The sequence below is a fragment of the Saimiri boliviensis genome, chromosome 14 (assembly GCF_048565385.1).
Source record: "Saimiri boliviensis isolate mSaiBol1 chromosome 14, mSaiBol1.pri, whole genome shotgun sequence".
Taxonomy (NCBI): domain Eukaryota; kingdom Metazoa; phylum Chordata; class Mammalia; order Primates; family Cebidae; genus Saimiri; species Saimiri boliviensis.
Genome location: NC_133462.1, coordinates 51843647 through 51861181, shown reverse-complemented (window position 1 = coordinate 51861181; position 17535 = coordinate 51843647). Strand labels below are relative to the sequence as shown.

Here is a 17535-nt window from a genome sequence, read left to right as displayed (position 1 = left end):
TTGGGAATTCCCAGATCAAGGTGCTAGCAGATTCAGTTTTTGGTGAGGACTTGCTCTCTGCTTCAGAATGGCAGCTTCTTGCTGTGTCCTCACATGGCTGAAAGACCACTGTGCTCTTTCAATTGCCTTTATAAAGGAACCAACCCCATACACCAGGGCAGAGCCTCATGACTTAATCATGCCTTGAGAGGGTCCACCGCTCTCCCCACCCCACCCTCCTTTTTTTTTTTTGATGGGGTTTTTTGCTCTTGTTGCCCAGGCTGGAATGCAGTGAGGCAATCTCAGCTCACTACGACCTCTACCTCCCAGATTCAAGCAATTGTCCTGCCTCAGCCTCCCAAATAGCTGGGATTACAGGCACATGCCACCACCCCTGACTAATTTTTGTATTTTTAGTAGAAATGGGGTTTCACCATGTTAGCCAGGCTAGTCTTGACCTCCTGACCTCAGATGATCTGCCCACCTTAGCCTCCCAAAGTGCTGGGGTTGCAGTGACAGCCACCTCGCCTGGCCACCACCTCTTAATATTAACACATTGGGGATTAAGTTTTAAATATGAACTCATGGAGGGCAAACATTTAGACCAAAGCAAAGGCCTTGTCTGGTAAAACCATCTTTTCTAAAATAGGTCTTCCTGCTCCCATTATTTTCTACTCACATTTTAATTAATTTATAGCATTTACCAATGGTTTTTGTTGTTGTTGTTCTATCTCCCCTATTTCATGAGGACAGGAATCCTTTTGGCTTTGTATTCCATTGTATAATTAGCTTCTTAATACAGTATCTGGCACATAACAGTAAATATCTGTGGAATGTGTAATAAATGAGTGGTGCTTTAAAATGTTAATTTGTGACCACATTGCTTTTTGGACAGATTCAGATAAAAATTTATTTAAAAGTAAAGATATTTTCTCAGTAGGGAAAAAAAATAAAAACAAGGATATTTCCAAACTGGCAGATCAATTATGACTCTCTGACAATGAATTAGGAAGTCTTTTCTTTTTAACTTAAAAAAGAGAATGAGGCTAGGTGTGGTGGCTCATGCCTGTAATCTCAACACTTTGGGAGGCTGAGGCAGGTGTATTGCTTGAGTCCAGGAGTTTAAGGCCAACCTGGGAAACAAGGTGAAACCCTGTCTCTACCAAGACAAAACAAAACAAAATAAACAAAAAAACAAGAATTAGCCAGGTATGATGGTGCGCACCTGTGGTCCCAGCTTTTTCAGAAGCTGAGACGGGAGGATTGCTTGAGCCCAAGAGGCAGAGGTTGTAGCAAGCCGAGATCAGACCACTGTACTCCAGCCTAGGTGACAGAGCAAGACCATGTCTCCGTAAAAAAGAGGCAGGTGGGTGGTGGTGTGGGAAATGAAAATACTACAAAACAAACAAATAGAAAACATTATAAACTTTCCCAGGATTTGGCCCTGTCTTCCTCCTTTCCCCCAGTAGGTAAAGAGACCAAAATGCTTACAGATACATGGGTTTTATAAAACTACTTTTAACACATATATTACCATGATAGAAAATATGGGGCCAGGTGCAGTGGCTCATGCCTGTAATCCCAGCACTTTGGGAGGCTGAGGTGGAAGGATCACCTGAGGTCTGGAGTCTGAGACAATCCTGGCCAACATGGTGAAACCTCATCTCTAACTAAAAATATTTTTAAAAGTTAGCTAGGCATGGTGGTGGGCAGCTGTAATCCCAGCTACTCAGGAGGCTGAGGCAGGAGAATTGCTTGAACCCAGGAGTCAGAGGGTTGCAGTGAGCCAACATGGTGCCACTGCACTCCAGCCTGGGTGGCAGAGTAAAACTCTGTCTCAAACAAAAAAAAAAAGGAAAGTATGAATGATTTTGTCAACATGTCAGACAAAAACTACAATCTTCCTCTTAGGAACACCTGACATGCTTGATAAATATAATTAGAAAAGTTTATACTGCAGAGCTGAGATTACAGGAAGAAAAGGGAATTGCCAGATGCCAGAAACAAAGTAGGGACTGAAAGTTTTGGTGGCTAATGGCATTAATATTTTCTACAGTGCCATGATTGATAAATTTGAACTTTTATTGATTGTTACTAGAGTGACCTTAAAATCATTAACTCAAAACCCAAAATTATCTAAAGTCTCCTCAATAAATAATTTATGCACCCTGTAGACGGTTTTAACTATTTTTGAATTATGGACTGTTTGAATAATCTGATGAGAGATGAATTAGGCTCTCTCCCCAAAAAGTTTTCATATGCCAACATTTTGCATGTGTTTTATCTGGCAATATGACTGCCCTAAATTCCCCCATGATCATGGACATGTCTGAAATCACACCTTGAGAACTTGATTCACAATGTTATTTATTGATAATAAAAACATTAATTTTAGGGGAAATAATTTTCATTTACTAGTTCTAAAATAGATTGCAAAATTTTTACTTGATATTATTTTGTTTCCTAAGCATTAAAACTGACATTACTGAGTACCTTTGTTTCCTAGCACTCCAACAATTCCTGACATATAGTAGGTGGTCAACAACTATCTGATAAATTAATGAATTCTAGAATATCAAATATGCACCCATAAACTATTTTTTTCTGGTTGTGAAACTGAAATTTTCTTTGAGTGAGACTGATATTTGACATCAGGACCCTGATGTGTTATTTTATTGTTATATTTAAATATAAATTCAAATTGATATTTTTATATTTTAAGGTAAATGAACATTTGAAAGACATAATGGAACAAGAACAAAAATTGAAAGAACATTACACAGTTGAAGCTCCAGGAGGTCAAAAGGTATGTATGAGCCTATATATATGTTCACATACTTGTATTATTTTGGAAAATGTTAGTAGTTGTGTTTATTAAATTTTTTAGTGTTGTTAACTGTACCCTAGAAAGCCATACTGTAAACACTAAGTAAATAGAAGTAAAAATGAAGGTTAATTGGATGATGGGGTTTGTAAAAAAAATTATTAATGACTAGAACTCAAGTTCTGAGGTTCTTTAGTCAAAAGCAACAGTTTGTCTTTCTTTAGTAAAATGTATAAAACAACAAGAAAACAGTTTTAAATGTTCAGCCTTTATAATGGCTTGCAGCAAGACCAACATTTGACCAACATTTAAAACAATATTCCCAGAATTTTGCCGGCTGCAGTGGCTCACGCCTGTAATCCCAACACTTTGGGAGGCCAAGGCCGTTGAATCATGAGGTCAGGAGTGAGTTTGAGACCAGCCTGATCAACACGGTGAAAACTCATCTCCACTAAAAATACAAAAATTAGCCAGGTATGGTGGTGTGCGCCTATAATTCCAGCTACTTAGGAGGCGGAGGCAGAAGAATCGCTTGAACTCTCGGCAGAGGTTGCAGTGAGCCGAGATTGCGCCACTGTACTCCAGCCTGGGTGACAGAGGGAGACTCTGTCTCAAAAAAAAAAGAAAAAAAAAACCATGTATATATTATGTGTCAAAGAAAAACATACATATATATAAGTTTTTACCTATATAAAAATACATTATATATATTTTATATGATATGTTATATTTTATATATAATTACATATTTATAATTTTATATAATATATATACTTACAATTTCAAAATGTACAGTATGGTTATTCTGTGAAGAAAGAAGAAACATTAACATGGATTTCTTTAAAAATTTTCAAACAGACTTTTAAAGTTTTCTTCTCTGAAAACTCAGTTTTGTGTTTGTCATATGTTAAGACCAAAAGTGTATTTTCTACAATATAGTATATTGTATGTCTTTTAAAATGTATTCTAATTGGAGCCCTTTAAACATGTTATATAGTATTAGAATTGAGGTAGTAGAAATTGTAATAATTCAGAAACCTTATTCTCCATTTGGATTAAAGTTTCTTTATTATTACACAGTGCTTCCATTATTTTGGGTGTATTCTTATTCTATTAGTCACTGATATCTCCATAAAAAGAGAAAGAAGGAAAAAGAGAAGGAAAAGGGAAGCTATTCTGTCTCTTACCAACTTTACAATAGAAAAATCTTGTGGAGAACCATGTACAATTTTGTCTTCATTTGATGTTTTGGGATCACAGTGCTTTCCCCCATCTAGTTTACTGACTGGCTCCTGAAAATACGATTTGTGCTTCATCCTTCATCCTAACTGTGTTGAGGTCCTTTCCCCTAAAGGTGGATGGGAGTGGGATTCTCCTCTTTTCCCATCCCCTAGAGGAGTTCATTTTCGTGCTCCTGCCGATTTCTGTCCTTGCCTCTTCCCTCTTACGCCCCCTAGTCTTTTCTCGTCACCTTCCTTCCCTGACTCTTTTTGATACCATAGGAGATGAAACTTTTGCCTTGGAGATATGTACAATCCTGCCCCTCAATTTTGCTCCTTGCTTTTGTCAATAATAAGGTTGAGGTGGCATGATTCTAAGTTATAAGACGAATGAAATTTCTCTATAGAAATCTCATTTATTATATATGATGATTAAATTCTGTTGTATTGCATACATATTATGAACCAAATGGGGATTTTATATAACAGAGGGCCCAATATTTTTTAATGAAAACATTTTTTAATGAAAAAAATGCCGATTGTATTTCAAACAACCAAATAAAGTGATCTTGAAGAAAGACAAACTGTATGGAATGTCGACACTACTTGTATTACATGGTTTTTACTTTTTCACGGCACTTAGCTCCATGCAGTTGCATATAATAACTGTACATCCAGTTTTTGTTGAATTTGTGACTGAGTGAATAAATAAATGATTGTGCAAATTATTTTTAAATATTTGAATTAGCATACATTTTTAATTTAGCAATACATAGCATTTACCCATTAATTTTCAAATGAATTTTATCTTTTTTTCCCCATTGTTTTTGAAAATTATATTATTGTCAAAATAAGGGTTAATTTCACATAATCTTAATGTAGGTTCAGATGTTGTCATTATGAAGAAACACACTATCACAGGATAAACTAGGAAAAGGAATCTTGCTCTGTTACCTAACAGTAGGATTTTTGGCGTTTGAACTATGTACTTGGTTTAGCTGGAAATATTATCATTTCATTCTTGATTTTTAATTCTGTAAAAGCAAAATTCATGCTCCTTTTCTGCTTTTACAAATGAGAGAGAAAATAACTTGCCCTTTCTTATTACTATGTAGTTGGTAAGAAGTCGCAACTCTTTCCATCTACTTCAGCCAGCTTTTCTAACAGGAGCCTAGTCCTGTTGTCTATTGCTTGTCCAGCTATAGACAGAGTCCATGGTATTGGATAATAAAGTATCTTACCTTTTGTCCTTACCTAACTACTCTTAACTCAGATGTCCAATAGAATTTGTTTTATGAAATACCTTTTTATAACTATACTGTTGGTAAAATATGTGCACATATTGAAGAATACTTTCACTATATATTATTAGGGTTAAACTGAAATGCAAGATTTCAAAATTATTTCTTTAGGATATTAGATGATGTATTTCTGATGATGTATTTTTAATCATTAGATTGGTTGGTATCCTAAGAGAAAGGCATTTTAAATAATGTCATGTCCTAGGAAAATATTTCGTTTAAACAGTTTACTGTTATTTTCTCTTTTTTTCCCCCAAGTTTCTCATTTTGCTTCTGATACTCCTTTTGACTGTAAATTAGGGTGTCCAATTAAATTTGAATGACAAAGAAATTGATAATTTTTTTTTGTATAAGTTGCACAGTTGTCTTGTATTATGTGAGCATCTTGTATTTATTTGCTAAATCTGGTGACTTGTACTTGAAAGATTTCTGAAGTTTATAGCCAAGATGACATTAAGTCCAACATTCATTCCTTTGAAGAATTTGTATAAAGTACTTTGGTCAAACGAGTATTGCATATAAAGTCAGAGTAGTTCTGCCACTAAATAGCTTCATGACCTTTACAAAGGCACTTGACCTCTCTGGGCCTGGTTTTGTTGTTGTTGTTGTTGTTGTTTTAATCTATAAAAATTAAAAGATTGGATTAAATGGTTTCTAAAATCTGTAATTAAAAAAGATGCTCAGTTTTTCCCTTCTCAGTACAGTAAACATGAGACAAAAACAAAAGGTTGGCAAAAATAGTAAATAGTTGTCATAGACTTTTCTGTATGTATTACATACAGATATGTATTACTAGTAGATTTATGATAACTGCTTGCATGAAAGATCTAGAAATACCTTCTGCAGGATGTGGACTTTAACAGGGCCTTAGTAGATTTCATGATACTATGTCATAGGGAACAATATAAGCAGAAACACTACGTTGAAAGTGAAGCCACATGTGGGAATTACTGAGTAGACAAATTTGGCTGGATCAATTTTGAAAGAGCTATGAATTAATGAGTTTGTATTCTAATACAAACTATGTAGAGAGTGAAGTTTAATGTTTCTAAACTTTTTTTTTTTTTTGAAACGGAGTCTCGCTCTGTCATCCAGGCTGGAGGGCAGTGGCGTGATCTCGGCTCACTGCAACCTTGGCCTCCTGGGTTCAAGCAATTCTCGTGCCTCAGCCTCCCCAGTAGCTGGGATTACAGGCACACACCACCATGCCTGGCTAATTTTTTTTCTTTTTTTATATTTTTAGTAGAAATGGAGTTTCGCCATCTTGACCAGGTTGGTCTTAATCTCCCAACCTCAGGCAATCTGCCCGCTTTGGCCACCCAAAGTGCTGGGGTTGTTAAGTGTGAGACATCACCCCAGCCAGTGTTTCTCAAAGTATTAAAGGTACATGTTTACTCAGTGTGGCATTTGCTACTTTTTAAAAATAAATATTTGTGAGGTATTTTACACAGGAGTAAGAATTAGATGAAGAAACTACCTTTGGAGAAAAGATATCCACAGAGCTCTAATTGCTTTTCACTTTAGGATGTTTCTCAATATAGGCTACACTTTCCCCCTGTGGTAGAGTAGGTAAATGCTTATACCTCTTTGCCTGATTATTCAGCCCTTATGAATTTCTCCCTCGACTAAAATTCCTTAGCAATTAAAAACTGTAACCCACTTTTTTCTCCCTCAAATGCTGTTTCTTCAAATAGTACTATTTGAGAGGACTCTGAAGTAAAATACATTTGGGAAATGCTATTTAGTCTCTGCCCCTTTAAGAATGTCACCATCCATTTTAGTACATTAAAGGCCCAGTCAAGGAAACTATCTAGCCATTTCCCAACAATTTTGATCTTTGAACTGTTTTATGAATGACTTTTACTAGCATCCCATAGAATTAGTGTTCTTCAGTGCATACTGTAGAAAACGATAATTTGTAACCTATAACTTTGTACTTGTCTATTTAATATGTATATAAATTTATAAAATACTTAATATTCAAATATAGCACTTCATTCTCAAATACATCGTTTCATTTGACTCTTAGATTTACCTTGATTTTATACCATTATTTTAGTTAATAAACTGTGAAGATTAGGCCTGCCTAAATTAGATAATTTTTGTTTTGAATCCTACCCCTTAAGATTCTGTTTTATAATTACAAATCTATCCATATGTAGGCTTGCTTCTGTCTCCTTTTTGGAGACAGGGTCTCCCTCTGTTGCCCAGACTGGAATGAAGTAGCAAGATCATGGCTCACTTACAGCCTCGATCTTCAGGCTCAAACAATCTTCCCACCTTAGCCTCCCAACTGCTTGGGACTACAGGCATGTGCCACCATGCCCACCTAATTTTTTTGCTTTTTGTAGAGTCAAGGTCTCACCATGTTGCCCAGGCTGGTCTCGAACTCCTGAGCTCAAGCAGTCCACCGGCCTTGGCCTCCCAAAGTGCTGGGATTACAGGCTTCTGTGGGCAGTGCTAATTCATTTCTTTTTTTTTTTTTTTTTTTTAAATCTTCATATTAATAAGGGATGGGGTTTTGCCATGTTGGGCAGGCTGGTCTCAAAACTGCTCCAGCAATCCACCCACTTCAGCCTCCCTAAGTGCTGGGATTACAGGTGTGAGCTACTGCACCTGGCCTTTTTTAAAATCCCTATTATCAACCTACCTTTTCTCTTTCATAATAATTTACTTACCCTTACAGGAAACACAACAATCTAGAGTATGTCCCTGTTCCATTATTAACTCATTTTGTATAGTGAAGAGGACTTGTCATTTTAAACATTTTTTTGAATTCAGAAATGGTACCATGGTTTTAATGCTTACGTAAGAGTATGATAGCCATTAGAGTTCTCAAACAGTTTTATAAATTAATAGTCTTATGCATTTGGACACAAAACCCTATAAAGACTTGGATTGGTATAGATCTAATATAACTTTTAAGGAACTTTTATTTTATTTTGAAATAATTTCAGCCTTACAAAAAGTTGCAAGAATAGTAAAAATAATTCTCGAACTCTGTATTCAGATTCATCAGTTTTCAACAGTTTGCCACATTTTATCATTCTGTCTCCCTTTCTGTCTCTCTCTCTACACACACACACACACACACACACACACACACACACACACAAATTGTTCTACCACATTTGAAAGAAGGTTGCATATATTATGTCCCTTTACCCCTTAATATTTCAATGTATATTTCCTAAACACAAGGCAGTTCACTTCCATAACAATAGTACAGGTAATTACATGTCAGTATAATACTTTATGTCCTCATTTTATCATTAATTTATTTAGTTATCATATCCCTCGTCTTCTTTAAACTGAAGCAGTTCTTTAGCTTTTCTTTTCTTTGTGGCCTTGGTATTTTTGGAGAATCAGGCCAGTTTAATAGAATATTTCTTAATTAGACTTTTTCTAATATTTCCTCATTATTAGGTGAAGGTTGTGCTTTTCAGGCTGGAATACTATGTAAATTGTGTCCTTTTCACAATGTGATATCCAGAGGCACATGATAGCTGTTTGCCCCTGCTAGATAATGTTCATTTTGATGAGTTGATTAAGATATTCTCTGGTTTCTTGACCACATGGTTGTCAGTAGTCCCCTAGTCCCCTTTTATTCTCAGAGAATATGTTCCAGGACCACCAGTGCATACCTGAAACCTCAGATAGTACTGAAGTCTGTCAACACTGTTTTTTCCTATACAGTAATGGGCAGGTAGCATATACAGCATGGAATGCTGGACAGAGGTATGAGTCCATTCCCAGGCTGGATGGAATAGGACAGCATGAGGTTTCATCACACTACTCAGAACAGCATGCAATTTAAAACTTACGAGTTGTTTATTTCTGGAATCTTTCACTCACATTTTCAGACCATGACTGTGAGTAACTGCAGATAGCAAAATTATGGGTAAGCGCGGACAGATACATTATTTCTCCTTTTATAATGGGTAATTTGAAAGGAGTTACTCTAACACTGTAAATAGCCTGTCTTGAAAATTTCCCCTCATCCTAGATTTAGAATTCATTGAGTGTGCCTACCTGAATTAATGTACTATGATGGTCACAAATTTGTAATTTTCTAACTCTCTTTCATTTATTACATGTTTATTAGTTAGCATTCTGTTATAAGCAAGTTTATCCTCTTCCACCCATCTACCTGAATGAGCTAATGGTTTCTTATTATATGTAATGAGTTATAATCAGTTTTTATCCATATGTATTTACTTTTTAAATTATGGAATTATTTTAGATTTACAGGAAAGTTTCAAAGATAGTACAGCTTCACCCAGTTTTCTCCAATGTTAACATCTTACATAATTAGAGCCCATTTGTGAACAGAAAGTAACATTGGTACATTATTATTGAGTACACTTACAGACTTTTTTTTAGATTCTCCAGTTTCCCGCTAACGCCTTTTTTGAGTATTTGTCAGGCGTTTTGTAGTGTTCCTTAATTTGGGTTTGTCTGCTGTTTCTCATGATTAGGCTCGAGTTACAGGTTTTTTGAGAAGACTACCAGAGATGTCATATGAGGGGGTACATGATAAGAACATGATTTATCACTAGTGATATTAACATTGGTTAAGATACATCTCTTGGTTAAGACAGTGTTCATCAAGTTTCTTCATTATAAATTTACTGGTTTTCCCTTCTTATTTTTGGAAGTGGGTCACGAAGTCCATCCTACATTCTAAAGGAGGGAAAGTAAGCTCACTCCCTGAAAGGGAGAACGCCTGCATATACTATTGAGGATTCTTCTATCAGGAAGATTTGTGTCTTCCTCATTTATTTTTTACATTCAATCATTTATTTATATCAGTATGGACTCATGTATTCTTATTAATGTTTTATACTTGGGTTATTATCAAATACTGCATTATTTATTTTGTTGCTCAAAAGTTCACAGCATCAGCCACTGAGAGCTTTTTTGAGTTGGGTTTGGTATCTCTTGAATATGCCCCTTCACAGCATCAGCCACTGAGAGCTTTTTTGGGTTGGGTTTGGTATCTCTTGAATATGCCCCAATCCTTTGTTTTTTGAGCACTTCCTTACTTTCTGGCACTGCAGGGTGCTCCAGGCTCATCTTGTTCTTTCTTTGACCTAAAATTAGCTGTTTATTTATTTTGATGCTCAAATGGTCTCAGATTTAACCAACAGGAGTCCCTTCAGACTGACTCCTGTGCTTTTGATATGCCCCCATTCATCCGTCTCTTTTTACTTTGTGTTGCTTTTTTTTTTTTTGCCTGTCTTAATTTCTGGCTCAACAAGATATTTCAGATTCATTTGTAGTTTCCTTGCCATGGTCCTAAAAATCAGCCACTTCTTCAAGAAGTCTTAATTCTTCTTGATGGAAGTAGTATTTAGCAACTGTAAAATCTGGGCACTAAGTGGCTCGCTACTACAGGAATATCATTACTTCTAGGCCCTATTTCAGTAGACAGAGTTCAGAAATAAAATTTTAAAAATACACAAACATGAGTTAATATACAAACCTCCAATTCCAGTCAAACTCCACAGAGTTCTTCCTTGCTTCCCCTGTTCCATGTGGGACTTCCCCTTGCACAGTGAGAACTCAGGCTTCCAACAGTATTAATATATTGTACTTATTTGCTCCATTCTACGATACATATAAAATAGTTTCAGAATTGCTATACTCATACCAATATGAAAAATAACCTACTGGCCAGGCATGGTGGCTCACCCCTGTAATCCCAGCACTTTGGGAGGCCAAGGCGGGTGGATCACTTGAGGTCCTTGGATCACTGAGGTCAGAAGTTCAAGACCAGCCTAGCCAACATGGTGAAAACCCATCTGTACCAAAAATACAAAAATTAGCCAAGTGTGATGGCACACGGCTATAATCCCATCTCCTTGGGAGGCTGAGGCAGGAGAATTGCTTGCACCTGGAAGTCAAAGCATGCAGTGAGCTGAGATGATGCCAGTGCACTCCAGCCTGGGTGACAGAGCAAGACTCTGTCCCAAAAACAAAACAAAACAAAAAAAAAAAACAAAAAAAACCTACTAAGAAGAGTTTAACATTTGTTTGCAGTTCTTTTTTTTTTTTTTTTCTCTTTTTTTTCAGACTAATAGTATATAGTCAAAGTACCGTGTTCTTAAGTTGTTTCCCTCTGCCCCCACCTTCACTGTGGTTATATTACTCCTTTGAAATACATTTGCATTAATTGGTTTCTGTATTCATTCCATTTAGTGATCTTTTTTGACCCCATCCTTTTGTTTTTTGAATATGTAGAACATTGACATAATTCCAAAAGTTAGAGCTGTGTAAATGGTATACTCAGAGAATTATCAGTGCCCTCCCTGTCTCTTCTACCCCTTACCCAGTCCACATGCACTCCCGCCAGCCCTTTTAAGTGGACCAAGCACATATGTGCACGTTTGTTTCTCCTCCTTTCTAACACAAAACATATTAATTATTTTGTACTTCTTTGCTCTTTTCAATAATGGCATATCCTGGAAATCACTCCATACAGTCTCTAGAGATCGTCATTCTTTCCTTCTTCTTCTTTTTTTTTTTTTTTTTTTTTTTTTTTTTTGAGATGGAGTCTTGCTCTGTCACCCAGGCTGGTGTGCAGTGACACGATCTCGGCTCACTGCAACCTCTGCCTTCAGGGTTCAAGCGATTCTTCTGCCTCAGCCTCCAGAGTAGCTGGGACTACAGGTGAGTGCCACCACGCCTGGCTCATTTTTGTATTTTTTTGTAGGAGTTTCACCCTATTGGCCAGGCTGGCCTCGAACTTCTGACCTCGTGATTCACCCACCTAGTCTTCCCAAAGTGCTTGGATTACAGGTGTGAGGCATCGTGGCGGCCTATCATTATTTCTTAAAGCAGCATATTGCTCTGTTGCGTATATGTGCTGTACTTTCTTCAACCACATACCTATGTGTAGGCATTTAAATAGTTTCCAGTATCTTGCAATTGCAAATTGTGCTACACAGAATAATGTACAAATGTCCTTTTGTATTTTTGGATACGTATTTTCAAGGTAAATTTCCTAGAAGTTGGATTGCTAGATTGAAGGGTAAGTGCATACTCTATGTACTTTTGTTAGATATTGACAAAATCCCCTCCAAAAGAGTTTGTACCATTTTACATTCCATCAGTGATTCTGTGCAACTTTTGGACCTGTAACAGTTAAGAGATTAACTCTAATGGCCAGGTGTGGTGGCTCACACTTGTAATCCCAGCACTTTGGGAGGCCGACGCAGGAGGATCACTTGAGGTCAGGAGTTCAAGACCAACCTGGCCAACATGGTGAAAACCACGTCTCTACTAAAAAATGTAAAAATTAGCCAAGTATAGTGGTGCATTCCTGCTGTTCCAGCTACCCGGGAGGCTGAGGTGGGAGAATCGCTTGAATCTGGGAGATGGAGGTTGCAGTGAGCTGAGATTGCACCACTGCCTTCCAGCCTGGGTGACAGAGGGAGACTGTCCTGAAAAAAAAAAAAAAAATTAAATAAAAAAAAAATTAAATTAAATCTAACAAGTTAACAAGTCATGCAGTGACAAGTCACAGCCATGATTAACTCTCAACTTCTTGAGGTCTCCAAAAAGGCCACACCAAACCAGTATCTTCCTAGAATGGTCTTGAGAGCACCTAGAGGTAGTTCAGGAATTATTCTACCTTTCCAGAATGTTGTAGCTACCCAAAGGAAGACATGAACTATTTGGAGGGTATTAATGGCAGGTCCTAAAACAACTAGCCAAAATTTAGGGTGAGCCAAACATGTATTATAAAGACAATTGAAAAGAGTACTTGAAATTAGAACTATTCCAGAAAATCTGGACTGCCCAGGTTGACCCCCTTGCCAGTGGAAACTTAATAAAAGTTTTTTCACCTGTTGTCCATGGTTTTTATAAAAATACTTGTTTCTTGCCTGGTGGTCCTGGTAAAAAGGAAAAAGGTGGGGGGAAATCCTTTGTCCTTATGATTATTTACATCTTAAAACAGGATTTGATGTTGCAGTTTGCCTGATTCTTCCCTGAAAACCGAAAGGATAGTTGCTGATCACTTCAGAAATGGAGTTATTCTTCAGCAAGGAACTTACGCTAATTTCCTTCAAACAGCCAGTCTGTGGGCTTCTGTTTTCCCCTAAGAGGATTGCTGTTACCAATTTAGATCAATGGAAGGGCAAGAGAAAGGCCAGAGCAGTCTGAATTAGTAAAAAAAATTTAAAATCCAATTATTGCATATTTTACAAGAAATACGGAATAACTTGAACCGGTCGAGACTCCTTTGTACACCTGCTGCTAGGAAGAGTCCACAATGATTTCTTGTTACCACCAGTTTCTATTTAATGGGTTCTTCTAGTCCAGAAAACAAAAAAATCCCTGTCTTTTAAAATTTCGGTTACAAATTAGAAACCCTGGCACGTTTTCAGTGGCTTCCTGCTCTTTGGTCCTCCTCTGTGGCTATTGTAACTGCAGCTGCCAAAAATATCCAGTTAAATGGGAGATTTAAATACATGCCACAAAATTACTGAGGCTATTCTTCCTGCTGCTATAAGAAAAATTTTATGCTATATATAGGAAACTGGTATATTTCTGATTCTTCAGGTGACATTTTTCTAATTCTTAAAGTTCTTGAAAATAACTTTATTCATGTTTTTCTAAATAATCTTATTTTTCTGTTGATGTATACAGGAAAAACTTTATACATAAAAATTTTGAGTGTGAATTTTAACTCAGATCCTATTTACTTTGGTTCACTTCAACAAATATTAAGTCAGAGCTAGAAATTGTTTTAGCAAATACAAAGGTAAACAATCACAAATTATTAATTCATGTTATCTGAAATTATGGGTTTATTATATTCGCTTTTTTAAAGAAGAAAATTAGGTTCTTTGGGACAGCCCTAGATAGTAAACTTAATAACGTTTATATTCTGTTTATGTGAGTAGTTACTTGCTTAACTGGTAACAATTGCCAAATAGGTTTTTTTCTGTTAATTAAAAGAAACTTTTTATATAGTGAAAGAAATGATAATCTTGATATATTCTACTATATTATTCTTTGCTTTATACTTGTTTTTATTGAAATTATTGTTCTACTTTGCTTTTTGGGGGAGAATATTGCTTTATCAGTTACAGTCTACTAATACCTAAGAATTAGATTGCAAACCTAGCTGTAGAATCTTTTTACTTCCCTTTTGTGACGTAGATTTATTTTTTAATATGGTATATGATTCCAAAACTCAGAAATAAAATTTTTGCTGCTAAAGTATACAGCATATTCTAGCTATCATAAACTGAGTATCTGTACGGGGAGAGGAGAGGTACAGGAGAAGATGCCGATCTTTATCATTAGCAACCTACATATTTTAACTAAACTATTAACATATGTCATGAGAACTATAAACTTGGAACTCCGCTATCAAAAGCTTTACTATAATTTGTTAATTGAAGATAATTCTGATGAATTTTCCCCTTACCTTTTGCTTTCCCCTTTTTCCCCTCCCCCGCTGCTTCCTCTGAAGTCTCCTTCCAAATGGTTTTGGAAACTGGTTCCAGTAAGTTTGCTCAGCTACTTCAGTTTGCTTTCCGGAATTGTAATTGTAGAATGGTATTGTTTGTCTTGCTGGTAAAGTTGTTTTATGTAACTCTGTTAGTCACTGAATAGAGATTGGATTTTAAGGTATTTTGTCATGTACTATGGAAAGATAAAAGATTTAGCCAAGGTTTAGAGTTCTAAAAATAATTTAAAGGGTAAACATACTATTGCTAATCTTGTCAGTATTCAGAGACTATACGGTAAACATACTATTGCTAATCTTGTCAGTATTCAGAGACTATCAGTAAGTAGGATAAAAAAAAAAAGTACGGGTGTAGCTTCTCATTAATTTAAATAATTTTAGTAAATATGAATTTGAATTGCAAGTATAAATTGTCTGGATTTAAAATCATCTTTGTGGGCGGGGTGTGGTGGCTCATGCCTGTAATCCCAGCATTTTGGGAGGCTGAGGCGAGCAGATCACCTGAGGTCAGGAGTTCGACACCAACCTGGCCAACATGGCGAAACCGTGTCTCTACTAAAAATACAAAAATTAGCTGTGTGTAGTGTCAAGCGCCTGTAATCCCAGCTACTCAGGAAGTTGAGGCAGGAGAATGATTTGAACTCGGGAGGTGGAGGCTACAGTGAGCCAAGATCGCACCATTGCGCTCCAGCCTGGGGGACAAGAGTGAGATTTCATCTCTAAAGAAATAAATAAATAAATAATAATAAAAATCATCTTTGTGGCTGGGTGTGGTGGTTCACACCTGTAATCCTAGCACTTTGAGAGGCCAAGGTGGGAGGATTGCCTGAGCCCAGGAGTTCAAGACCATTCTGAACAACATATTGAAACCCCATCTCCATTTTTTAAAATTATATTTTTCACAAAATTGTTTCATTTTCAGGTTGAATTGTAGATGACACTTCACATTTTTTGTGATTTAAAAAGCAGAAGGTTTTCTGTGACCTCACCAGTAGTTAGTAGACCAAAACCATATTCTGATTTGATTTAAATTAAGATTGATCTTTCAGATTTAAATATGGGGATGGGTGTGTAAAACCACTTAAGAACTATTTTACACCCTCAAGAATAAAACTCTGATTTAGAAATATACCATAATATCACTTCTCAGCCTTTTGGCTAATATCAAGTGTAGAAATATACCATAATAGCCAGATGCAGTGGCTCACACACATAATCCCACACTTTGAGGGGCCCAGACAGGCAGATCCCTTGAGCCCAGGAGTTTGAGACCAGCCTAGGCAACTTGGCAAAACCTCGTCTCTACAAAAAATACAAAAATTAGGCAAGCATAGTGGTGCACATTTGTGGTTCCAGCTACTGAAGAGGCTGAGATGGGAGAATCAACTAAGTTCAGGAGGTCGACGCTGTAGTGAGCCATGATCGTGCCACTGCATTCCAGCCTAGGTGATAGAGCGAGATGCTGTTTCTTAAAAGAAAAGAAATATACCATAATGTTGAAATATAAAAATATAGGATATTCCATCTAAATGCCAAACTTCTAAGTTTGCAGAAAGAAAAGGCGTGTTTCCATGCAGTGAGTTTATAAAGCATATATAAAAGTCTCTTTCATGAATTGCAGATGAACCTTCTGAGAGTTGCACATAATCTCAAGATTTAAAGTTGGTTTAACCTAATGTATCTTCTAGAATATAATCTTTAGGAAAATGTTTTGACATGCCATTCATAATTCTCTGATTGTCTAGTCTTATCCATAGATATTTATGGCTAATGTCATATAAAGCTGTGTGTATATGTGTGTATGTATGTGTGTACATTTGGTTGTTTGCACACACACCTTGTACAGAAGTGCTACTTTGCAGGAGGGAGTAGAACAAATCACATAATTCATTTCTTTCCATGACCCTGGGTGCTTGGCTCAGTCCAACGGAGGTCATAGACTGAAAACAAACTACTAGTCCCAGCCCAATTTAGAGGATATCCAAGAGGCAGACTGTTTTGATCCTAGATAACCAAAGAAAAGAGTGTAAGGATCTGGAACAGTACTAATTGTGAGAAAGGCAGCTTAAGCCTAGAACATACCACTGTACTGGTTGATTTCTTTTTTCTTTCTTCCTTTCCTTTCCCTCCCCATGGTTGATTTTAAACTGTCTCTTAGCAGCAAAGTGAGGAATTTTTCTAAGGATTATGTAAAAATTGTAATCAATTAAAGAATCTATATAGTACCTGCAAGTAATTTTTTTCTAAATACAGTTACCCCCTGAATTAGGGATGTACTCTTAAATACATAGTCTGTTATGCACTAATTAATAGGAACCTTCAAAAATCTTCAAGAGGAAAACATGTTTTGTGAATTTTGTCCTTGGGTAGCCAGTGAGAGAAATGCAGTAATAAGCATCTCCTTCTTCATTAATGCTGATGCTTTTCTGAGAGAGAGCATTGAAAAGAAATCTAACTTCACTACCAAATGTTAAGTGTTCTCTTTCAATAAATTTTTATTTTTCTATTTTTATTCTCACAAGTGTTTTATCTCATTATATTTTAATCATAAAATATAGAGATGACCAATTTAGACGGAATTAGAAGAAAAATTAGTTTTGATAACCTTTTAAAAAGCTATCAGTAACTTACAAATTTTGCTAATAAAATACTTTAATGTGTACATTCAGTAAATCTTCAGCATTATTTTTCTTGGCTTTAGAAGAGCTAACAGCTAATAATAGCTGA

The 17535-nt window shown here is 36.3% G+C and overlaps 1 protein-coding gene across 4 annotated transcripts in view; it reads left to right on the top strand.

Annotated features, from left to right (window-relative positions):
• CAMSAP2 (calmodulin regulated spectrin associated protein family member 2) overlaps nucleotides 1-17535 on the top strand; it is a 113308-nt gene that overhangs the window by 66525 nt on the left and 29248 nt on the right. For 2 of the 4 annotated variants that reach the window (XM_010348844.3, XM_003938249.4), the window contains exons 4-5: nucleotides 2702-2785; nucleotides 14812-14844. In XM_010348844.3, coding sequence (XP_010347146.2) covers nucleotides 2702-2785; nucleotides 14812-14844 — 117 coding nt within the window. The remainder of the gene's footprint in view (nucleotides 1-2701; nucleotides 2786-14811; nucleotides 14845-17535) is intronic. The other 2 variants (XM_003938251.4, XM_003938250.4) reach the window with 1 other exon arrangement.